At 36.1% G+C, this 26,291-nt stretch overlaps 1 protein-coding gene across 1 annotated transcript; it reads right to left on the bottom strand.

Moving 5' to 3' along the window:
• Positions 1–324: 324 nt before the first annotated feature.
• LOC106051398 (maltase 1-like) lies at positions 325–26,282 on the bottom strand. Its single transcript, XM_056013230.1, has 13 exons — positions 26,202–26,282; positions 24,085–24,282; positions 22,265–22,444; positions 19,918–20,075; positions 18,367–18,492; positions 11,290–11,412; positions 10,223–10,338; positions 7,966–8,149; positions 5,970–6,155; positions 5,252–5,386; positions 5,025–5,120; positions 2,840–2,987; positions 325–507 (listed from the first exon to the last, which is right to left on the bottom strand). The coding sequence occupies exons 2-13, from the start codon at positions 24,266–24,268 to the stop codon at positions 392–394; spliced, it is 1,752 nt and encodes a 583-aa protein (XP_055869205.1). The 5' UTR covers positions 24,269–24,282; positions 26,202–26,282; the 3' UTR covers positions 325–391.
• Between the last annotated feature and the right edge of the window lie 9 nt (positions 26,283–26,291).

The following is a 26,291-nucleotide window of genomic DNA, read 5'->3' as shown; positions in this document are numbered from 1 at the left end:
TCATTTGAACTTTGTTGAAAGCTTCTCGCTTATAATGCATATGCAGATCTCATGCTTGTTGACGTTAACAAAGACGGAAGAGAAAAAAAAAAGACAAAACAGAGAGGGTTAAAAATTGAATTGCCCATTATGAATCTATTTAAAATTAGCAGATATTTCTGCAACTATATTATTGTATTGTTTTTTATTTATTTTTTTTTGGTTCTTGGATGGACACGTACTTTGGTTGATTTTTTATCAATTAAAAATGTGGGAACTAATTAATAAAACCAACAAACAATACCAAGAAAAATGTTGCTAATTAAAACAGAAGATGTTTTATCGTAAGGCGGTAGTAATGTTATAATTAAACATCATGGTACTATAAAAGAGTTGTACATTTTTTTTTTACTTAGCCAATAATTTCAGAACTACTGGAGGGTTGAACTCTGAACACGAGACTATCGCCCACCCCAAGCTTCAGGTTGTTCAAAGAAACAGAGTCTCCGGTCTTCAATGACGTCATAGCTGGAAAAGAAAATAAAGTAAAAAATGTAGATCAATAATCTAATACGTATGGGTCTACGTCTTTTTATTTTTTTTTATTATGACAAGAAGAGAAGACTGTTTTGGTTAGATTTGATATATTTATGCGACATGGTGTTCTAGTAAAATTGGTCGGGCTTCTGATCCGTGGTTCTCACGTTCGAATCTTGAGAAAGGATTTTTTTTTTCGGCACTTTAGGATATCTTTGATATTATATGTCTGACATGTGCTAATCTGCTGTGGAAATTTAATAAGTCGAGTGAACATTGCATGTTTTGCATGGAACAGAACTTAAGATTATCATCATTTTGTTAGGATAATAATAAGGCTTGTCTTCCAGTCCAAATATTAATGAAGAACGCAGTGTTTTCCGGGGCTACGCAGCCCCAGCTGTGACCTACATATTTTGCCAAAACCAGCGCTGTTAGGATAAATATAGCTTTATAACACATTGTCTTTTGTTAAGTTTTACAGTAAACAAGACAAACGATCTCCAAAGAGAGGAGATACAAAAGCTTGAAGAACTAAATGCGAATCCCATCTTCTTACACCACTGGTTTTAAAATTAGGGAATGGAGATGATTGGTGAAGAGCATTTAGCTTAATAAGGCTTTAAAGATTAGCTGCATATGTTCTTGTCACAATGTTGTTTGTGTTTTATCTTCTCCAATTGACATGCGAATTCGGAGTTGCCGGTGATTATTTATATAAGACAAATACAACTACGATGCAATGGAATGACACATTGTTGATTTAATTTTCTTGAGTTAAATTCTTTTAAATTCCAACTTAAAACAATAAATGTAGATAAAATACAATTCAATGCATAAGTGTTTTCCAAGCTGCGTTCCGAGGAACCGTTGTGCCCCCGCGAGTATTGATAGGTGTTCCACAAATTACTGGAATAATAATTAGTAGGCCACCCGTAAATTAGCCTCTCTTAAAAAATAAGCAAAGAGTTAAACTAAATACTCAGAATGTACGAAGTGTTCAGTTTAGAAAAAAATTTTCGGAAACACTGAGTTACAGGATGCTATAATGTTAGGGATGATCAAATAGAGTAACCAACTATTTACTTTATAGTAGCGATATCTATCTCTCACTCTTTTCAAGTCATAACTCTGACTCTAACTGCAGCTGACAGCAGCTCTGACTGAAAGAATAAAAACTTCAACTACCACCTTTATAATCTCGTTCCCAAAACGTCTAGAGCCTTGCGCACAAGCTCGGGCTATCAGCCTTCACCTTTAGTTTCCCGCCTTTTTTTGTGTGACCTCACCTAACTCACGCATGTGGATCTGCACTTATGGTCATCGGATCATTCGACGTCACATTCCTGCGGTAAGCCTTGACATTTTTCCCATCTACAAGAAGCTTACGCGCGACAGTTCTTTATGAAAATGTATTATTTTAAGAGACAGATGTATCCCATTAATTTACAAATAGTACGTTTTTGGAGTGTATATGCGTGTTAATGTTGCAACCTAGAGGATAGAAGAGCGGGTATTTTTGCTTGTGTAGGTTGATGATTTTCTGATGAAACCACGACGTGGTCTGTCTTAATTCAAGATAATACAAAAAGACTGTCATAAAAATTAGATTTGAGATTAGCAAGAGAGCTGAAACTGAAAAGACGTGTATTTTGTAGTGAGTTAGATTTTATCTTCATTTTTTTTTCATTTATGTTTTAACATACAAATTTGATACTTTCTGGTTGTAGCTGTGTACATTTATAAATAATTTATAGTCAGTTTTGTTTTAAAATAAGACTGTTCAAGTTTATTTCATTAAGAATTGAATACGCGCCTACATCAATCTAGTTGTACTTGCCGTTTGTAGTTCATTTTTAATGGTTAATTCTCCATTAATATATATATATATATATATATATATATATATAATGCATACTATCTGTAAACAAAACTCTAAATAAATTTAAAAAATAGGTATAGATGTAAATAAAAGTTGGTAAAGTATATAAGTAAAAAATTACACTCACGAAAATGTATTGACTCTTCCGTTTATCGCTTATTCAACTCATACTAATTAGTATACAATGTAAAAAGAAATTGTCAAATGTGATGAAAAGAGAAATATATTCTCCAAGCTGGCATCATCATTCAAACATCGTGAATGTTGTAAAATAAGTTTATACCGGAAGTACCTCGTCTCGAATTTTGGAGTTGAACGAAACTTATGCTTAGTTACCCTTAGTGTTGGCAGTCCTGTATATATATAGTCTATGCTACAAACTAACGACCGCGTATTAATATTTGCATCATTTTAACTTTTATCCTGCCACGCTATACTTACAGGGAGTAAAAACTGAGACGGTCCCGGTCAAACCTCCATACGAGGACACATCTACTGAAGTCTCCTCGCCAAAGTTGAGGACTACGAGAAAATTCTCGTCCCCAAGTTGTCGCTGGTAGGATATGACGTCATCTGTGACCAAAGCCGTCTTCAAAAATATAGAAAACATGATGCAGTAAGATATAAAGGCTCAGAAAACGTTTACGTCTTACATGTTTAGTACAAAGATTCTAACATTTCCTGATTCAATCCACAAATATAGCTAAGAAAATGTAATATAAACCCTATAATATTCTCATGAGCCTATAATACGTGAAAAATGTGAATAGAATAGAGAAATGAAATGCAATACAAGCGCTATGTTCTATTATAACTCATGTATTTAATCATTGTTTGAGTTAAAAAAAAATGCATAGTTCAGAAAAAACTACAACAACAAAAACAACATTGCAATAGTTTCAGAGCCTATTAAATTTTGCATTAGCAACAACTGAGTTTGACATATACATTCACACTATAAATATAAGATAATGGAGAAGGTTTCCCTAGCATCCAAATTGAAAGACCTTTTCCCTGGCGCCCACTATCCACAGTATAAACCGCAACGTAAACGAAGTATTGATAACAGTTTTCATCACAGTAAAATTAGTCAACAGGAGCAGCCTGTAACGAGATAATCATTTGTTGCGAAGATCCTCCTACAGGACATAGTACCAGGAAAAAAGAAGAACGGGAATGGATTGTGTTGACACTGAGACACTGAAGACAATTAAAGACAGAAGAAAAGAGCAAGTGGTCAACGCCCAGTCGATCTAACTGTGCTTTGGATAAGCGAGATTATTTATGGTTTATTTATTATTTATTTATGACATTATTTATGGTCAAAACCACAGCAGTTCCCTCAGTGGCGTAGCTAGGGTATTTGATGCCCTATGCGGCAGTTTCTCACGATGCCCTCCAAAAAAAAAAGGTTTAAAAACAGCGAAAAGTTTCTAATTTTGAAATTAAGTGTAATTATTATTTAAGCATTGCTTTTTCGCAAAGAATCGATTTACAAAAAGATGAATCTCACGTGCTTTCTCGTCGGCAAACTATCGATGATTTTATCAAAATCAGTTCTTCCACTAAGTCTTGTTTAATAGACGAAATTGCCAAATTAGTGAGTCGTAAATTCGTCATCGTTGATTGTATGTATTTTTTCATCAAAGTAAGTTTGGAAAAACTTCGCTTGCTTGCCACACTTACCACTTACCACAATAATAAAAAAAAAAAATGCGGATCAAGATGGCAATATTCGGGGACTGACTTTTTTGTTTTATTTTATAAAACTCAATAGATTCTTGCTTTGGAAGTTCGGAAACTTCTGGCGAAACTGCGACAACTACCTGAAGCCCCCTGACAAAATTCGTTTTTGTCTTTGTCGCTGGAAGAACTATCGAGATTAATTTCCATCCTAGGATTCAATAAAGGCGACTAAAATTCCTATTTATCATGAAATTGTTCTTATGGGGTTATTATTTCTTGAACAATAGCGTACAAGGAAAATATTTTCATCAGTAGCTCTTTTTTGTGTGTTGATAAAAAAATCTATCTTCATCTTTTTTCGCCAGACAATTTTTTGTTGTGGCCAATACGCTTTTGATGCTCTGCATGACAATGTACCATACATTTTTTTAATCCAGATTTTAGATGTTATGTCCTGTGAAAAATCATCGAGGAATATTTGCTGTTTAAACTTTCTGTAAGATTTTATTTTTGTTTTCGTGAGTTTTTATATTACAATAAATTCGTTTTTATTTTGTTGATATACGCACGTATTCAGTCTCTGCGAGAAGTGATCGTACTTAGATAGTAAATTCACTCCAGGATTTTTCTTTGATTCTGTACTGTCAATTCTTCTTCAACTGGTTCGTGATGCCCACGGATTGCCACCTTCTGCTTGAAGGTGTCAGAGACTATTTGAGACGCGTGGCACTGGAAGCATTTAATAGGTAATGCTAACCTCTAGACATCAACGTTGATTTTGACTATCACAGAAATTCAAATTAATTACAAAACAAAGTTATGGTCATGTGAGATTATTTCCTGAGACCTGATCGATTTATTAGATTTAAACGTATCTTTCATAAGATACAAATTTAATTTGCTTAAATCATTAGGTTCATAAGACACACAAAAAGTATACCTTAAAAGATCCCTGAGTAAAAGCTGGGTTTTTTCTTAAAGCTGTGAGTTGTTTATACATCTTAAGACTTGTCTGTCCGGGTGACTCAGTCTCAACCTTTGGGTACAAAGCACATGGTTAAAATTTAGTAATTTTGTAAAGAAAACAACAAAACATTACTACTCTATTCGCACATCTCATTGTGTAGCCAAGACACACTTTAAATCTAAGGGAATTATTTCTTTTACCTTTACGTTCAGACTTGTATAGTTTTTACCCAGAGGTAACCAGGTCTTGTTGCCAGTCGTGAAGCCCGCATGAGGTCCGTCTGTCCACTGCATAGGTGTCCGTTCCGGATCTCTGGAAAAGTTTTGGTAGCGGTCCTACAATTTAAACCATTTAAAGAGATATAAAAAATGTCCATGTTGTAGTATTTTATCTAAGAGGGCTAATAGAAAACCACATTACTTTCTGTTCTCTCGACCAATAAGCAAATGCGTAAGTACGATATAGAAAAACCAATAGGCTTACAAATTAGAAACCCTACTGAAGCCACAAAAGCCAACGAAACATCGGACTGATTATACGTTAAATATAAGTTAGTAACCGCCTTTTTATGTTGTTTGTCTTTTGTGTTTCCTTGTTGCTGATGAAGGCCTCGTGGCCCAAATCTCCTTGGTTTTTATATTGATTCCTAAATGTAGGCTATATCTGTTCAATTTTTCTATGCAGTTTTTTGCGGTACTAATGCAATATGCATTTAACTCAATTTAAAGTGGAGAGTATACTTTAACAGGTAAAAATAAATTAATACATTTTGTTTTGATTTTAAATAATTATTTCTGTTCCAAAATTATTATTTTTTCTGTAAGTACCATCAGTACCTGACGTAATTAATGGAAGATAACTCAATTTAAATTGAACAATATAGTTCAGATAACTAGATTTTTGGAGCTTACTACTGACCGGGCCAAAGTTGAGCCCCCATGGGTCTATTGTTTGGTTCCAAGAGATGTCGGCTTGCAGCATGCCAAGCTCTTCCCCATAGTACGTGGTTGGAGTTCCTTTCAGTGTGAGAAGCAGCATGTTGAACACATCTACGTACTGATAGCCATTTCTCGCACTCACTCTGTTGTTGTCATGGTTACCAAGCTAGTGCGCAAAAAAAAAAAAAAAAAAAAAAAAAAAAAAAAGGAAAGTTTTGAAAATGAATCGAAAGTATTTATAATTTATTAAGATAGTAAAAACATTTCGTTTGTCATACACAATGTTTTTTTACCCTACCATTCGAGACTTCAAAGTCGTAAGTATTTTTAAAAAACTATTTAAAAAACAAGCAAAATATACAAAATAAATAGTAAAAAAAAATAGGAAGATAAACAAGGATGACAGTTTTGTTTTGATTGAAATATGTTATTTATTTATTTATTTATTTATTTATCTGCTTCAAAATCAGTTTAGCTCAAGATTAATATGTTTAAATCTAATAGTATAAACCAGTGATGCCCAACCTAATTTGAACTGCGGGCCATTTTATTTCCGACACTCGTGTCGCGGGCCACAAAAGGTACAAAGACGAAATGAAATTGACCTGAAACTATTTGATTAAAAACCAATGGATCTATTACATGCATTAATTAATGGCATATTTGAAGTTTATTTTTTGTACGCCTCAATAGATGGCTTCATTTCTCAATTTAAAATATGAGCAACATTGTAGCTAGTTCTACAACCGACTCATTTTTTTGTCTCTTTATTTTATAAATACTCCCATCGATCCACCAATCTCTAGGCGTAGTTTAACCAACCTTTTATACGCGGCTCTAACCACGAATGCCGCCATATTTGTTTCATAATGCCGCTTTTATGTTATTGTTGTTTTAAACAACCAGACTTTCTTTATAAAACAAATATGTTAGCTTATTATCATGTTCCACAAAAAAAAATCTAGTCAATCTAGTCATGCATGTTAATCAATGACCTAAACTCTGCTAAGTCTTTGGTTTTCCTGGCTGATTCAGGCAACCCATTCCATTCTCTAATGGCATTAGGGAAGAAGGAACACTTGTACGAATTTGTTCAGCGTATGGGATAGAAATGTGCCTCTATTATTGTGTCCTTCGGGTTCATTAGGTTTTGTTTTTGTATTTGTAAGAGAGAAACCGGTCCTCTGTTGCACATTGTCCGGCCAGCTTTTCTTAGGATGACCCTTTCTTCGTGCTCAGTCACTGTTAAGTCTACTGCGCCTTGAAGGATGACGCTTGACAATATGTAATGTCTTACAATATGACCGAACCAGCTCAGCTTTTTCTGTTCCTCCTTTTTGCCAGAGTGTTGACTTGTAAAAATTCATTCGTCTCTTTTCCCGGTATCTAACACCCAGCAGTTTTCTGTAGTACTTTTTCTTACAGGCTTGAGAAGAATACTCCTGGAGCTTTCAGTTTATAGTAGCAGGCAGAGTATGGGTTGGGGGGGGATTACTGCACATGTCTGGGTTAAAGTTTTGATCCCTCCCCCCACCTTCCTCTCGCCATGAACACACATTCTTCTTATGTTATGATAGATACCCCCACCCCTAAAAAATTAAAAAAATAAATCACAGCAATTCTAGCCCGAAAAGGGGGGGGGCGGTGGCTGGGTGGTTAAACGCTTGGCTTCCGTAACTGGGGTCCTGGGTTCGAATGTCAGTGAAGACTGGGATTATGAATTTCAGGATTTTTAGTGCGTCCCCGAGTCCACCCAACTCTAATGACTACCTGACTTTAGTTGGGTAAAGTTAATGCGGTTGATCATATTACTGGCCACATGACACCCAGCTCGTTAACAGGTAGGTATAGAAACAGATGACCATAACATCATCTGCCCCATAGATCGCAGGGTCTGAAAGAGATTACTTTAAGACGTGTTTTTTTTTATTCTGATCCTCTCTTAGACTGATCAAATAAATAAAGTAAAGGCGTACCACAAAGTTGGGCCACTTCCCAGGTAGTAGAGCTGTGTACTCCTGCATAATGGTGTCATAGATTTCCCTGGTAGATGCAGGTCGGCTCATGTCGAGGAAGTCAAAGTTGAATGGGTTACCTTGACCTTGAGAGTACAGAGAGTTTCTCACTTCGTGTGTGGCATACGTCTCTAATACCATAAATCTGGGAGAAATGACAACCAAAATATACAAACTTTATTTTTACTATAAAACAGACTCAAATAGCACAGTTATATGTATGCCAAGAATGACCAATATGCAACCCGCGGGCTCCATGTGGCCCGGCTGGCCCGGCAATATATTCGGTTTATAATATTTTAATTTCCTTTTAACGATTAAAATACGAAACACGTTGTAGTGTAACTGAGTTGATCTTCTGCGTGCGTCCATTGTTGTGTTTCATGTCCAGTGTGTGTGTGTGTGTATAGACTGCATCAGTGGTATGCTAGACGTGCTGGTTTCATTCACTGTTTACTGTAGTCTAATTTTGTCGAATAAAGCCATGTTATTGGTATTCTAGTCGTTATCATTTCATTACACACGTTTTGTACTATATAGAGGAAATCCCAGATTTACATAATGTATTTAAATAGGCCGTAATACAAAATGATCAGAAATGGTTTTAACATCCCTACCCACCACCTTTGTGCCAATCTTTCTAGTGTTCTAGTGTTCTAATGTGTCAATGATAAGCTACTATGAAGGAAGGTGTATGGACTAAATAGGACGCGGCAAGATAAAACCCATCACTTCCATGAGAGACTGTTATCAAACACACAACATGTGCCATGGATGTAGCTGTTCAATGATATTCAAAATAAAATAGGACAAGGAGATTATATAGAGCACTTTGTTTACGGAGATAACAAGGAATATATTTTTTAAAAATCTTCTTTAAACAAAAAAAAACTACAATCCCCAAATTCCAAAGCATAGCTAAGGAATTTTTTTTATTTTAAAACTCCTCCGAAATTTACGATAATACCCCCTCTTCAATATAAAAAAGCAAATTACACACTAAAAATTCTATGAGCGTAGCCAAAGGGGTTTGAGTTTAAACCCCCCATTCAGAGGGGCTTGAAACTAAAAAATACATCTTCAATATAAAAAAAAAGCAAATTAAACACTCAAAATTACATGAGCATAGCCAAGCCAAGGGGGGGGGGTGGTAAGTCACCAAACTCTATGAGCATAGCTAAATGGGGTTTTGAATTAAAAAAAAACCCCATCTCCATAGATTTTTTAGTTTAACCCCCCCCCCCCCTTGAACAGATGATTTTGACGATAAAACTTCCCTTTTCGATATAAAATCTAAAGCAAACTACAGTCACCTAATTCCAAGAGCGTAGTCAAGAGAGGATACACATTTCTACATGTGGCTGGGCTCCATTAATTAAGTACAGTGAATAGTCATCTTCCGAAATTGAAAAACACTAAATGTGGCTCAACAAAGATGGCTAAGACTGATTCTAGGAGTCAGTTATAGAGATCGGGTCTCAGTCAAGGAAACCCTATGCCGAATTGGGAGTCGACCCCTTAGTAAGGTTGTGACAGAGCGTCGCATGAGGTTTGCGGGACATGTTCTCTGAAAAAATGAATTACGCATAATAAGAGACATCCTAGTACAACATGGCGCCAAACTGTCATGGAGGTCCTCAGAGCAGGTGTGAAGAGGCTTCAGACATTGCCAGTGACAGATTTTTGTGTAAACAGCTTGCCGCCCAATGCGCCGAACGGCGTGTGAGGATCTAAGTCACTAAGAATAGCCGATTAGGTTTTTGATATAAAACGTTTTAATAGCAGGATAATGCACTGTAGATACCTCAGAATATGCATTTTGTTGGCTTTGAATATCGGAACTAGTGCTTGGCGGCGGGGTCCACATCTGAGGGTAAGACCCTAAGAGATTGCACTGTCTACACTCAACTAAATCCTACTCTGATTACAGTACTGAAATTCTAGTAAACTGCTGTATACTATACCAAGAGGACCGAACAAGACTCTGGCCCCAAAACCCTCCTATAGAAGAAAAACTATACTGGGAACTGCCTGATCTGGAAACCACTGCGCAGTACATCTCAGATATAGGATTACTGATCTGAACCCTCCGACATGTAAAATGAGAACGAAGAAGAAAAAGAAGAAAGTAAGCTACTGCTAGATGTATGCTTGTACCTCTATTGTATGTTGGAGTGTAAGATTCTAGAAATAAAAGCTATGGAACCTGTTTGTATACCTTATTCTTCCATCTTTTTCTGTGTACTCATCCAAAATGTCGTACCATTCTTTCAGTATTGGTCCGATCTCTGGCTGATTTTGGGTGTAGATGTGGTCAAGATAGTCATCTTGGTCCTAGGCGAACAGTTGGTAACTCTTATACATCGTTTAATTACGGTTAGGTCTTGAATTAGCTATTACAACTAACTAGCGCACTGCGTGCCACAAGTATAGCTCACATGACTTAGCGTTGTGAAGGTGTTCTAACTTTCTAAGGGAAGTAACAGAGTTAGCATTTTTTGTAAAACTTAGTATAAGTTATGTTCCTTTGTAAGAAAACCGAGTATCACAGGTTTTATAACCCTCGAGTCACATCACAGATGACGCTAAGTTTATGTTAGACTTAAGTACAGGGCTATCTGTTCAACAGCATGCTAGCTCATTTCAATAGACTACTTCAGTCCTAAGACTGGCTCATCTTGTGGACTAGCTGAGAGCCTAATCCTATGGTCCCCGAGTAGGCTATTCTGCCTCAACGTGGCACTCGGGTGGAAACGATCGTTAGAGGAAGCGATTAGGCTAAATGAATATCAAAACAAAACTCCTGTGGGAGCGTCCAAGGGAATGCGAGAGCTTTCCCGGTGCACGGTTAGCTTGGTACAACATAGGAAGATGGCGGGGGGGGGGGGTTCTTAGTGTGATCGGCCTTCGGCCATGCATTCTAGTCCATGCCCCCGGAGTGCCAGATACATCGAAAATAGCAATAGCAACACGCTTAGAGCGCGAAGAGCATTGGCTCAACTCTTTTGACAATCACACGGTCATTTGGTTTGAACGTTGTCACGAAAATAGCCTCTCCTCCCCGCTTTTCCCCGCACATGTTGCTAGCTAACTTTTAGTGTATTAAATACATAGTGCACTATGGACATCATGTGTATTATAATATACAGTGCACAAAGAAGCAATAAGTGCAAGTAAGAGCATTAGCGAACTCTATTGTGCACTAACAAAAAATAGGTTCAATAAACATAATGCACTATTATTGTGTGTTATTCACTTTGCTTGTGATAACACACACTTGCATACCGGGGGCACGTCTTTCCCAGACAGAGGCTCATCCAGTGAATGATTGGAAGCTGTCACGATGGCCGTTATGGCGTCAGCCCGAAATCCATCGACCCCTAAATCTAACCAGTAGCGAAGGAGATTCTGAAAAATACATTAAGATAAATTCAGTTAAATATAAATTGAATAGAAATATTTAGTGAAAGACACCGTGAACATTTAGTAGTTGGTGGGGTCATTTGGTGACTCCTAGAGTGGACATTGACCTTGTTACTAGCTAGAATATGGCAGTGGTTGCCGGGTGGTGTAGCGATCAGGTTCTAAACCGCGGGGTCTAGTGTTGGATATTGCGCCGAAGACTGGCATTTCTAACATCGGGATTTGGGAGACGTAATGGCTGTTGGTATTTGTGCTGGACACGTGACACCATGATTAACTTTGGACATAGATTCTGATGAGCTTTACATCATCTGCCCCATAGATAGCAGTGTCTGAAAAGGGAACATTTTACTTACAAGTTGAAATGAACTATAATCTAAAGATCTGGTTTCTAACTGGAGGGACATTAAAGTGCACATTTACTTTATGGATTATAATACTATTAGGAGGAAACTGGGTGTACTTAAATGTGAGATGTTATTACGAGCATGTGTGTACATCTACATTAAAATGAAGAGGTCTGCTAGTCTTGACGTAACAAAAAAAAAGGAAGTTTGTGTTACACAAAAACTCTTAGATGGAGCCTGCGCCAGTCCAACTCCCGCATTGTTTTGCACATAAACTCTTTCCCTACTAAATCAAATGTACATTAACAGGTTGACTCAAGCTGCCTTTAAATTCTTGTTTTAAAATTAGTTATACATAATGTGCATGTTTAAAATAAAAAAAATGAACTCATTCGGAAAGCTAGTCAGCTGTTGCACTTACAAACTCATGGGAACAGTTATTTGAGGTGAGAGTGAAATGGCATTGTCAATAGTGCTTACAGTTTTGTTTTAGCTCTAAACGTGATCGATGTAAGGACCAGGCATTAGAGAAAAAAAAAACAATAGCAGCTTTTCCCAAATATTTATAATATATAAAATATATACAAATGGAATTCCTTTCACACAGCCTAATGCCATGGGGTCACATCTACAAATGATCGTTTTCTACTTTATATCAATGATTGTAAATTAAGTCACAGAAACTGCTTGATACTTTTTTACAAAGCTTATATCAACTCAATCTGTTTGTTTGGTAAAAAAAAAACACTACATTTTATGTCTCATACACCCAATTTCGGATCAAGTTGAAATCTTGCACTATTATTTATTTCTTATACCTGACAAAACAAGAGTCATTATAAAAATCTAACAAAAAAAAATGATTTTCTATTGGTAATGAATTATTTGTGTTAGTTATCGAACAAGGGAAAGAAATTTTACTTGACAGATGTGGTAACTTAAGGCCATTTCGTATAAGTTTGAAACTAACAATAGATTATAAAACATTCTATTTTCATAAGCACTTCGTTGACACAATGGTTAGTGTATTGACCTGACGAGGCTTGAGCCTTCGAGTTCGAATTCAATCGTACAACTTTTCTTTTTATAAAATGCTTTTAAAAAGCAATCACGGTAACTTTTATAAGACTTTTTTTTTCCCAATTGGTCTAAGACAAGTGATAGGATCATAGTGTATTGCAAAAAAAAAAAAAAAAAAAGCATGAAATGAAAAAAATGGGGAAAAAAAAAATCTAATCGCACATATTTATTGTTGTTAGTCTGGATCTAATTCAAATTTAATTACATGACTAATTGATACACTTACACTTATTACAAGCTTTTTTTTTTGTAAGTTGTTTTCTTTTAATTGCTTTTTAAGCTTATAGTTGTATTTCCAAGATCCAAGAGCTGATGGAAAAACAACAAGAACAACAACAAAGAACAACAACAAGAACAACAACAAAGAACAACAACAAAGAACAACAACAAAGAACAACAACAAAGAACAACAACAAAGAACAACAACAAAGAACAACAACAAAGAACAACAACAAGAACAACAACAAAGAACAACAACAAAGAACAACAACAAAGAACAACAACAAAGAACAACAACAAAGAACAACAACAAAGAACAACAACAAAGAACAACAACAAAGAACAACAACAAAGAACAACAACAAAGAACAACAACAAGAACAACAACAAAGAACAACAACAAAGAACAACAACAAAGAACAACAACAAGAACAACAACAAAGAACAACAACAAGAACAACAACAAAGAACAACAACAAAGAACAACAACAAAGAACAACAACAAAGAACAACAACAAAGAACAACAACAAAGAACAACAACAAAGAACAACAACAAGAACAACAACAAAGAACAACAACAAAGAACAACAACAAAGAACAACAACAAGAACAACAACAAAGAACAACAACAAAGAACAACAACAAAGAACAACAACAAAGAACAACAACAAGAACAACAACAAAGAACAACAACAAGAACAACAACAAAGAACAACAACAAAGAACAACAACAAAGAACAACAACAAGAACAACAACAAAGAACAACAACAAAGAACAACAACAAAGAACAACAACAAAGAACAACAACAAAGAACAACAACAAAGAACAACAACAAAGAACAACAACAAGAACAACAACAAAGAACAACAACAAAGAACAACAACAAAGAACAACAACAAGAACAACAACAAAGAACAACAACAAAGAACAACAACAAAGAACAACAACAAAGAACAACAACAAGAACAACAACAAAGAACAACAACAAGAACAACAACAAAGAACAACAACAAAGAACAACAACAAAGAACAACAACAAGAACAACAACAAAGAACAACAACAAAGAACAACAACAAAGAACAACAACAAAGAACAACAACAAAGAACAACAACAAGAACAACAACAAAGAACAACAACAAAGAACAACAACAAGAACAACAACAAAGAACAACAACAAAGAACAACAACAAGAACAACAACAAAGAACAACAACAAAGAACAACAACAAAGAACAACAACAAAGAACAACAACAAGAACAACAACAAAGAACAACAACAAAGAACAACAACAAAGAACAACAACAAAGAACAACAACAAAGAACAACAACAAAGAACAACAACAAAGAACAACAACAAAGAACAACAACAAGAACAACAACAAAGAACAACAACAAAGAACAACAACAAAGAACAACAACAAAGAACAACAACAAAGAACAACAACAAAGAACAACAACAAAGAACAACAACAAAGAACAACAACAAGAACAACAACAAAGAACAACAACAAAGAACAACAACAAAGAACAACAACAAGAACAACAACAAAGAACAACAACAAAGAACAACAACAAGAACAACAACAAAGAACAACAACCAAGAACAACAACAAGAACAACAACAAAGAACAACAACAAAGAACAACAACAAGAACAACAACAAAGAACAACAACAAGAACAACAACAAAGAACAACAACAAAGAACAACAACAAAGAACAACAACAAGAACAACAACAAAGAACAACAACAAAGAACAACAACAAAGAACAACAACAAAGAACAACAACAAAGAACAACAGCAAAGAACAACAACAAAGAACAACAACAAAGAACAACAACAAAGAACAACAACAAGAACAACAACAAAGAACAACAACAAAGAACAACAACAAAGAACAACAACAAAGAACAACAACAAAGAACAACAACAAAGAACAACAACAAAGAACAACAACAAAGAACAACAACAAAGAACAACAACAAAGAACAACAGCAAAGAACAACAACAAAGAACAACAACAAAGAACAACAACAAAGAACAACAACCAAGAACAACAACCAAGAACAACAACAAAGAACAACAACCAAGAACAACAACCAAGAACAACAACAAAGAACAACAACAAAGAACAACAACAAAGAACAACAACAAAGAACAACAACAAAGAACAACAACAAAGAACAACAACAAAGAACAACAACAAAGAACAACAACAAAGAACAACAACAAAGAACAACAACAAAGAACAACAACAAAGAACAACAACAAAGAACAACAACAAAGAACAACAACAAAGAACAACAACAAAGAACAACAACAAAGAACAACAACAAAGAACAACAACAAAGAACAACAACAAAGAACAACAACAAGAACAACAACAAGAACAACAACAAAGAACAACAACAAAGAACAACAACAAAGAACAACAACAAAGAACAACAACAAAGAACAACAACAAAGAACAACAACAAAGAACAACAACAAAGAACAACAACAAAGAACAACAACAAAGAACAACAACAAAGAACAACAACAAAGAACAACAACAAAGAACAACAACAAAGAACAACAACAAAGAACAACAACAAAGAACAACAACAAAGAACAACAACAAGAACAACAACAAAGAACAACAACAAAGAACAACAACATAGATCTAAATGTACAATGTTGAAAATGATTTTTGATTTTAATACTATATAACTTGGTCTCGACCAACCACATACACACAAAAACAACTCATTAAGATTACAGTGTGAGAATTAACTCTTTCTCTCCTAATCGAAGATACCATCTTTGATTTGACCTCATTACGTTAAATTAATGATTCATTTTTTTAAACTTGACTGTATTATATAAAAAGAGCATGCATTTCCCTTCAATTCTATACAAAATACAACATTTTCTGATAACAAACAACAAAGCTATTGAAGCCCAATCATAGGGTAGTAAAATAGTCATGGGCGTAGCCAGGGGGGGGTTCTTGGGGTTCAAACCCCCCCCGAAATGAAATCCCCCCCTTGGGGGGGGGGAGTCGGAATTTAGTGACTGATTTTTTGCTTTGATTTTGTTTATTTTAGGTGAGATTTTAATACTAAACCATCACTTGCCCTAGCACAACCAAAGGGGTTTTGAGTTTAAAAACCCCTACCAGGGGGGTTCGAGTTTAAAAACCCCTACCAGGGGGGTTCAAGTTTAAAAACCCTTACCAGGGGGGTTCGAGTTTAAAACGCCTACCAGAGCGGTTCGAGTTTAAAAACCCCTACTAGGGGTTTTGAGTTTAAAACCCCCTACCAGGGGTTTTGAGTTTTAAACCCCCTACCTGGGGTTTTTGCAGTTAACTCCCCCTCTTCTATAAAACAAAACAAAAAAAAATGCAAACGAAAATCCCCTAATTCCAAGAGCACAGTTAAGGAAGATTTTGATTTTAAAACCCCGTCTAAAATTTACGATAAACCCCCTCTTTAATATAAAAAAAAGCTAATTACGCACTCAAAATGTAATGAGCGTAGCTAAATGGGTTTTGACTCTGAAGTGGGGTTTGAAGGTAAAAAATACCTCTTTTTAATAATAAAAAAAGCAAATTATACACTAAAAATGTTATGAGTGTAGTCTATGGGGTTTTGAGTTTAAACTCCCCTCCAGTGGAGTTTGAAGCTAAAAAGTACCTCTTCAATTTAAATAAAAGAAAATTACTCACTCTAAAATCTATGAGCGTAGTCAAAGGGGTTTTGAATTTAAACCCCCCGCCATCTTCAGTGTAAAAAAAAAAGCAAATTACGCACTCAAAATGCTATGAGCGTTGCCGAAAGGGGTTTTGAGTTTAAACCCCCATTCAGATGGGTTTGATGCTAAAAATACATCTTCAATATAAAAAAAAAGCAAATTACACACTAAAATTATTTGAGCGTAGCCAAGCCAATCGGGGGTTTTGAGTTTCTTCTACAGATGGCTTTTTTTTTAAAGTTTAAAACCCCTCCAGATGGTTTTGAGTCTAAGATCCCCCTACAGAGCATTTGAGGTGGAAAACCCTCAACAGAAGATTTTGACGATAAAACTTCTCTTTTCGATATAAAATCTAAAGCAAACTACAGTTACTTAATTCCAAGAGCGTATTCAAGAGAGGTTACTTATTTTTACCATTGGCAGGGCTCCATTAATAAACTGCAGTGAATAGTCATCTACCGAAATCGAAAAACACTAAATATAGCTCAACAAAGATGGCTAATACAGATTTCAGGAGTCAGTTATAGAGATCGGATCTAAATCAAGGAAATCCTATGCCGAACTGGGAGTCGACCCCTTAGTAAGATTGTGAGAGAACGACGAATGAGGTTTGCGGGACATATTCTCCGACAAAATGAATTACGCATAAGAAGAGTTGCAATGACATCCTAGTACAACTTGACGCCACTCATTCATGGAGGTCCTCATGGTAGGTGGGAAGAGGCTTCAGACATTACCAGTGACAGATTTTTATGGAAACTGCTTGACGTCAAATGCTCCGAACGGCGTGGGAGGGTCTAAGTCAGTAAGAATAGCATATTAGGTTTTCGAAATAAAACTTTTTAATAGCATTAAAATGGACTGTCGATACCTCAGAATATGCATTTTGTTGGCTTTCAATACCAGAAATAGTGCTTGGCGGCGGGGCTTCGCCCCGCGCTAGGGAGCTCCTGGCGCTCCCCCAGAACCCCTTGCTAGTAATGGCGGGGAGTCCACAATTTTATGGAAACAGCTTGATGGCAAATGCGCCGAACGACGAGGGAGGGTCTAAGTCAGTAAGAATAACACATTAGGTTTTTGAAATAGAACTTTTTAATAGCAGGAAAATGCACTGTAGATACCTCAGAATATGCATTTTGTTGGTTTTCAATATCAGAAATAGTGCTTGGCGGCGGGGCTTTGCCCCGCGCTGGTGGAGCTCCTAGCGCTCCCCCAGACCCCTTTGCTAGTAATGTCGGGGAATCTACAATTTTTTCACTAACTCATGGAAGAACCTATTCTAGGGCACAATAAACGTCTTCCGAAAGAATGAAGGGTCAGAATGTAATAAAGATTATGTACACACACACACACATAAATACATATAATTTTTTCCCGGGGGGGGGGTCGGGGGGTGGGGAGAAAAAAATTCACCCCCCAAAACTCCCCCCCGAAAAAAAATCCTGGCTACGCCCATGATTATAGTAATGAGCAAAATGAAGAATTCCTTCAAAACGTTGAAAAATAATTACGGAGAGAAAGAGTTGAAACAAAAAAACTGTGCAGCATGGTGGTACCTTCATCTCCCACTTCACATTCTCATCTCTAAAGTTCATCTCTGGCTGTTCCTTCAGGAAGACGTGATAGAAGTATTGTTGTCTGACCTCATTCCACTCCCAGGCAGGGCCTTCAAAGATAGATAACTAGGCAAATACAGAAAAGTGAATGGCTTTGTAATAATCATTCTTGTCTTATCTTATTATCTTATCTATTATATCAGATAATTACGCCCTACGTGTATCCATGTGTCAATTCAGTCGTGAATGTAAACCCAACAGCCTGTTAGATGACTTCTTCAGTAATTGGTTTTCTTGGCTGTTTCATATAAGCCGTTCATTGCTCTAATAGCACTAGAAAGGTTTAAGCACTTATATGCATTTGGAAAATCAAATCAATAGTGATTATTAATCATTTTTAATGGACGTGTGCTGTCTTGTCTCGTGTGCTCATCGAAGAAACGACAGGTTTTGTTTTGAGAATGTATATATTCTATTGCGATTCGAACTCACTCTTGATTTAAGAGAATTTAGCTGTTATGTTGTTTTAATAAACACCACTAAGCAACAAGCTCAGTTACGACAATGGCGACCTTAAAAGTTACTTAACTCTTTCTCTCCTAACTGACGATACCAGCGTTGATTCCACCAGAATGTGGTAAATAATTACGGAGAGAAAGAGTTAAACATTTAGTTCCCTCACATCAACAACCTACTACTATTTCATGTGCAGACATTATCTACTGATACAAAATGACAGGAGTACGAAGCAGAACGTTTTGACGTAGCCGTTTCGGCGCCGGTCAGTTTTGGCGCTTTAGAAATGTTTTTGACTCATTATATTTGCTCTTTTAATGTGTCTTTATAAACAATGTTTCCATTATATTTGCTCTTTTAATGTGTCTTTATAAACAATGTTTCCATTATATTTGCTCTTTTAATGTGTCTTTACAAACAATGTTTCCATTATATTTGCTCTTTTAATGTGTCTTTACAAACAATGTTTCCATTATATTTGCTCTTTTAATGTGTCTTTATAAACAATGTTTTGTATGTGTGTTTGTAGTCATACGTATTGGTAATGTGAAGAACAACAGTTATTTTGTCTATTACATTTTGTGTTTATAATTGTTATGTCGCCTAACATCATACAATAATAATAGTATTAAAAACAACGTGAAAATAGAAAAAATATCGATGCGATTTTTAGTTCAATAAAAAATAACAAAAAAAAACCCCCACAACAGAATATTTAATTTTTGGTATCTAGAACTTCTTCTGACTAGATGGGCAACTGACTTTAGTTGTGGAAAGTAAGAGGCGGTTGGTCGTTGTGCTGACCACGTGATACCCTGTTCGTTAACCGTTGGCCAAAATAAAGAAGATGTCTAATTAGTTAAGTGAGGAAAGTTGTATCAGTTAAATGAATGGAAGGGGAACTGTGGCGATAAAATGTTGATGGAATTACCATGGAAAAAAGAATCAAAACGTACAATCTTTTCAACTTTTTGTGTTCTTCTAGAAAGTCATAGAGCCAAACAATTCCCCGCAACAGAGGACTAAAGATTTTACCCAATTGCTGGGAGGGGCGCGGGTTCCGTTGTCTAGCAGTTTGCCATCGTCCCAAATATAATAGTTGGTGTACTTTCCCTCTCGCCTGACAGACTTCTGAAACCAAATGTGTTGATCACTGGTATAGCCAGGCACGAAATCTACAATCAGTTTGAGACCTGGGGGAAATATGTGAACAAAATATCACTAAAATAACTGATACAGCCTTTTAGAGTTTTTTTTTCCTTATTAGTGAAAAAGTGTTTAGTTGTTTTGTATTCTTTAGTTTTACAATGCGATAAACAAGGGAATTTATTGCAAAGCAGGCTCTGGAGTCTGAACTGGATTCCAGAGAAAAGAGAACAAAGCAAAGCATGGAAGTGATCAATAGAACAAGAACAAACATGACAGGATGGATCAAAATGAAGGGAATAGCCAGGAACAGGTTTCAGATGCTGAAGAACTGTATCGGTCGTATGTTCTGCTGAGAGTTAAAAGAAGAATTCAAGTTTTGGCTGTTATTACTTTCATTAGCAATACTTGTTGCAGGATGATGCCCCAATGCTCTCGTACAACATTGCTTTTCTTTACAATGGTCACAATTGGTCACCTGTATCTTAATCTCTGGGGCAACGTGGATGAGTGGTTAATCGCTTTGCTTCCGAACATGGGGGTCCTGGGCTCAAATCTCGGTGAAGAATTTGGGATTTTGAATTTCGGAAATCTTAGGGCGCCCCTGGGTCCACCCAGCTATAATGGGTAACTGACTTTAGTTGTGGAAAGTAAAAGGCGGTTGGTCTTTGGGCCACATGGCACCCTACTTGTTAACCATTGGCCAAAAAAAACAACAGATGGCCTCAACATCATCTGCCCTATAGATCGCAAGGTCTTTTACTATTTTAACCTCTAGATTTCTGCTGATCACGTGCTCCCATCCCAACTTATTTGTTCTCACACTTTTATTTAAGTCACGTCTGAAGTTGGGGCAACCCATTTTTCATATGACTTTCCAGTTATCTATTCAACATTCTATCTGTTTTTTTTTTCGGTACTGTGCCTTGCAGGAAGCCCTAAGGGTCTTTCGATGATGACGTAATATATGCTAAAGTCAGCAGGTCTTTATGCAATAGTATAAACGATAATTGGGGAGGGCTTGGCTTCCAAACCGGTGGTCTGGTCTCGGGTTCGAATCCTGGCGAAGACTTGGTGTTATGAATATTATATACTGTATCGGTTGTCGTTCTTATGTTTACATAACACGTCTGTAAGAATGTGTTCACGAAATGTGTGTTGTGTTGTCATTCAGTGTATTAAAGCCATACTAAGAGGACATGGTTTTCGACTCTGTTATCATTATGTTCATAACACTTGGATTTGTAATTTCGGGATCTCCCCAGATCTGTAAAATGTAAAATGTTTTACATGTTTCGGATGTTCCTTCAGAGTTGAAGATAGTTTACTTCCTAGTCCAAACATCCCGCAGGACGACGGGGGATGGGAGCGGGCAGAGTTTGAGCCCGGATCTAATGGGTACCAGACAATAATGTGGGAAATAATAGGCTGTTGTTCGTTGTGCTGGCCATATGACACCCTCGTTAACCGTGGGCCACAGAAACAGGTGTCCTCTACACCATCTGCCCTAAAGACCGTAAGGTCTGAAATGAGAGCTTCACTTACTTTAAACTATAAACGGTAATTAACCAGAACTCATTATAATGTACATATATAAAGTACCTGTCAATATTAGTGCCACTAAAAAAAAAAAAAAAAAAAAGAAAAAAAGCTTCACAAGAGACATTAGGAAGGGACTTAAACCGCAGACAACGGTATCGTCTGTGCAGAATGTCAGCTAGGACTATGTTACTGCTCTCGTCTGTCGCTTGACTTTTGTCCTAGGTGTGCTGTGACGTAACCAAGTCCCTTTACTTTTCCCGGTCAGCAGATGTTCTTAGCAGGATATCAAGAGAGATAGTGTGTCATCAAGTCTCAGATTTCGTCTCTTCACAGTCTTGAGGATTAACTCATTTTCGCCAGCCAGAGTGTTGTACTAACTAACAGTACTAACTCATCTGTCTTCTTTTCAGCATTATTCTGTATTACTTACTCTAAAAGGCTTGAATTTTTCTTTCAGCCTCAGGGTTCTGTGTCCAACTTTCCCAACTGCCCTCCTTCTTAATCTTTAAACTCAAACAAAAGCCTAGTATATAACGAGTTTATTGTAATAAATTGTTTCATAATTTAAAATATCTATACCTACGATTTTTAAGTTTAATATACTATTTTAGGTGGAAGTAGAATAATAATTTCCTCCAGTCTTATGGTGCTAATAAAACTTAATATAAGCTGTGACCTGATGTGTAAAACTTGCCTTTGTTATGGACCACTTGCAAAAGTTCCTTGAAGTCATCAAGATTTCCGAAGATGGGATCGACATCTTCCGCATCGGAGCAGTCGTAGCCAAAGTCTTTCATTGGGGATCGACAGATGGGGCTCAACCAGATACAATCGATACCGAGGTCTTTGAGATAATCGATTCTAGACGTGATACCTGCAAGTATTGTTTTACACTTATGTTAACTCTTTTTTTTCTTTTCTACACTAAAACCACGTGATCGCCTTTCATTAATGGTTTGTTTCGTTTTCAGAACATTTTGAGGTATTTTTTTCAGATTGCATATGTGTAGCAATGTCCGTTAGGCCTAACTGTTTTGAGACTGATTCTTTATAATTAGTATTTAAATCCCTTTTTCTAGAAAACTAGATTTAAATTAAATTTCTGATATAATATCGTATTTCTTAAAGAAAAAAAAAAAACTAAATACATGTAAAATACCCCAAAATATGTACATAGAAAAGCAAAGTTGAAATTTTAAATTAAATGAAATGAAACATTGTCTATTTCCACGTATATTCAGAATGTAGTTTGTTATATTCTCATCTATTTTAACATTAGATATAATGGAATGAAATATGTAACTGAAAGTGCGGCATGACTTATAATGTCAGACCTACATTTCAAAACTCAGTAACTATTCCCAGCTTTTAGACATTTCTCATAATGTTCGTACACTGATTACAAACAAACTAAATATTAAAAAATACGTATTTATAAACAAAGCTTACATAAGGTCACCGTTCCATTGCTGTCATATTTGTTAACATTGAAAGGCTTATCTACCCTTTCTCTATATAAAACAAAATTAATTCATTAACACTAATTGATTAACTAATTTGTTCATTAATTTACTGATTTATGTGAATTTAAATAATTCAACTTCATCCCAAAATGAGAAGCGGGACAAAAATTATAAAAGAATCCACCATTCTAATAGGAGGCGCGGTGGCTGAGCGGTAAAGCGCTTGACTTCTAAACGGGGTACGGGGTATCTACCCTTTCTCTATATAAAACAAAATTAATTCATTAACACTAATTGATTAACTAATTTGTTCATTAATTTACTGATTTATGTGAATTTAAATAATTCAACTTCATCCCAAAATGAGAAGCGGGACAAAAATTATAAAAGAATCCACCATTCTAATAGGAGGCGCGGTGGCTGAGCGGTAAAGCGCTTGACTTCTAAACGGGGTACGGGGTTCGAATCCTGGTGAAACCGGGGTACGGGGTTCGAATCCTGGTGAAGTCGGATTTTTAATTTCTGGATTTTCGTGCGCCCCTGAGTCATCTGCCCAATCAGACCACAAAGTCTGAAAAGGGAACTTTACTTTTTTTTTTTACCACCTTTCTTATAAGTATGAAAAATGTATTTTATTTTAAGTGTTTAAACGATTAAAGTGAGCATATAGAAACTTTGTAAAAGTGCAGTAGGCCTGCTATAAATTCAGAGTAAATATATCTCTATCATAATAGATGCCAACTTTTCCACACAATGTCCCCTGTAGATCTAAATATTGATTATTACAGTAGGGTTGACTCAAGGGCGCCCTGAAAATTCCGAGATTTAAAATCCCAGTCTTCACCTAGATTCGAACAAAAGACACCAGGCACAAAAGCTAAGCGCTTAACCACTCAACCCCCACAGATTTAATTATAGATGTTTTAAAGGTGGGTGATTTGTTTGTCTGTAACAAATGTATAATGTCAGCTGTAAAATGTTTAAGATTTATAAATAGTTGTATGTTTAATGCATTAAATAAAAATTGGCGACTTCGGCACGCGCTGCTCACCTTTCAAATCACCGACACCGTCTCCATTAGAGTCCTGGAAAGATCGAGGGTAGATTTGATAGAACACCGCCTCCTGCCACCAGGTGAGATTTAAAGTGACGCCCAACGTTACATTTCCATCCGCGCTAACTTCTGAACCACTGCTAAACAACAGTAGAACTAAAAACACAATCACCGCCGCCATTGTGAAAGTTTGATCTACAAAAGTAGAAATAGTTCTCACATTACTTTGGTGGACTAAAGTACGTTAAAACACATACGTACAGCTTCTAGAACAAGGGTCGTAATCTTTCATACTAATAAGAATCGTATTCTTATCTCCCTTTCTTCAAATATACATTTGAAGTAAAGTAGAACGTACATTTCTTTATCATTACGATAGAAAGAAGTTCAGATTTTTGACACCTAAAAGTCCTTATCAGTTTTTATTCTTAATAAGCTTAACCAATGTCAAGGGATGTGGTTTCTATGCCAAACAAAACAAGTAACAAAGAGAGATTCTAGATTTTTGAGCCCATGAAAAGTTCGCAAGCTAATAAATGTAATTTGTAAAAATACCTATTCGAAAGTAGACGATCACAGAAATATTATTCAAAATTAAATGCCACATCACAAGAACCTCAGGGCTCACAAAGACCTTCCTTCGGGAAACAGTATCAGGAAGAAGAGGAGGAGGAAGACCGAGAAAGCTATGGGTAGATAACACCAAAGAATGGACAGGCCTGCCAGTGAATGAAAATCTATTCAAGCCAAAGGATAGTAATAAATACCCCTTGTCCTTGTTACGCTTTGTTTTTATAAAGGTAATCTTTTCTACTTTTTACTTTCGCTTGTTAAAGGATTCTATTCTATGAATACTATGTATTAATTAGTATTAGGTGTTTCTTCAATAAAACTACTCGCTCCATATGGATTGGCTGAGTAGAATTTGCGAGGTTGCCCACCATTCAAGCTAAGGAGGTGGCGCGGTGGCTGATTGGTAAAGCGCTTGGATACAAACCGTATTGTTGCGGATTCGAATCCTGGCGAAAACAGGATCTTTAATTTCAGGATTTTTAGTGCGCCTCTGAGTCAAGCCAGCTCTAATGGGTACCTGACATTAGTTAAGCCTTTACAACATCTGCCCTATAGACAGCATGGTCTGAAAGGGGAATTTTCCTTTTTTAACACACCTTAATATCAGCGTGTGTGTGTGTGTTTGTTTGTCCTGTTTGACGCTAGTTTGGGGTTTGTAAAACGTTGCTTTAAAAGAAATAAGTATTCAATCATCATCTACATAACCAATGAACAAAGCGACACAATTGTAGTAGCTTATCCTTTCGTCACTTCACTTCCAACGTTCCAGCATCATTAATTTTGTAATTCACTTGCAGACATTAAATTAAACCTTCATGTTGCAAGCTTAATAAAACAAGAAATGGAGCTAAAATTCTAAATGTCATTTTATTAAATGCTATGCAATAGCCTGTGATTTTAAAATGCACATTTATATCCTGGCTTTGCCCATTTTTACCTAAATAGTTTTAAGTTGCCCCACTATCATTGTGACATCATTGTGAAAGTCTAATGCTTCCTCCATATTGCACTTATCATGTGTTACAAACAGAAGAGCTTAGATAATTTGCTCAAATGTTTACACAATTATCATAAATATTAAACAAGAAAAACATTTAAAATACTTACTTAAAAAGACAATACATTTACCTCCTTTCTACAGCCTCTGGAGGGCCAATATTTTTCTCTTAATAACTAGAGAATGTTAGATACCCCCGCCCCTCCCTAACCTGTTTCCCCCCCCCACCCTCCTGTCGAGAAAGAATCCTGGTTAAGCGAATGTATAGATTTACTACACTTTAAGATATTCCAATGACAGACCCCTAGCTCTGAAGCCAAATCTATATTTTTCTTTAATTTAAAAAAATTATAACGGTCAAACTAGAGTTTTCCCAGTCTTGCCAACGAGCTAGCTATTATTTATACATTAACTGCTAACTTTCTAGGAAAATAGTTTGAGGCGTTTTTCTGATCCGTGTCTAGGCTTCAGGTTCAAACCTCCGCCCCCCCCTTTTCCCATGAAGTTGTGACTTGAATAGATGTATTATAACAACAAAGCTTACCAAGTTATTACCAACACTTCCTTTATTTTGTACATCGGATACACCAATAAAGCTAACAATTGAGAGTTTCTTTTTCAGCATCTATGGAAA

Source organism: Biomphalaria glabrata, chromosome 15 (genome assembly GCF_947242115.1).
Source record: "Biomphalaria glabrata chromosome 15, xgBioGlab47.1, whole genome shotgun sequence".
NCBI lineage: Eukaryota > Metazoa > Mollusca > Gastropoda > Planorbidae > Biomphalaria > Biomphalaria glabrata.
Note: the sequence above shows the minus strand (reverse complement) of the source record. Positions and strands in the feature narration are given on the sequence as shown.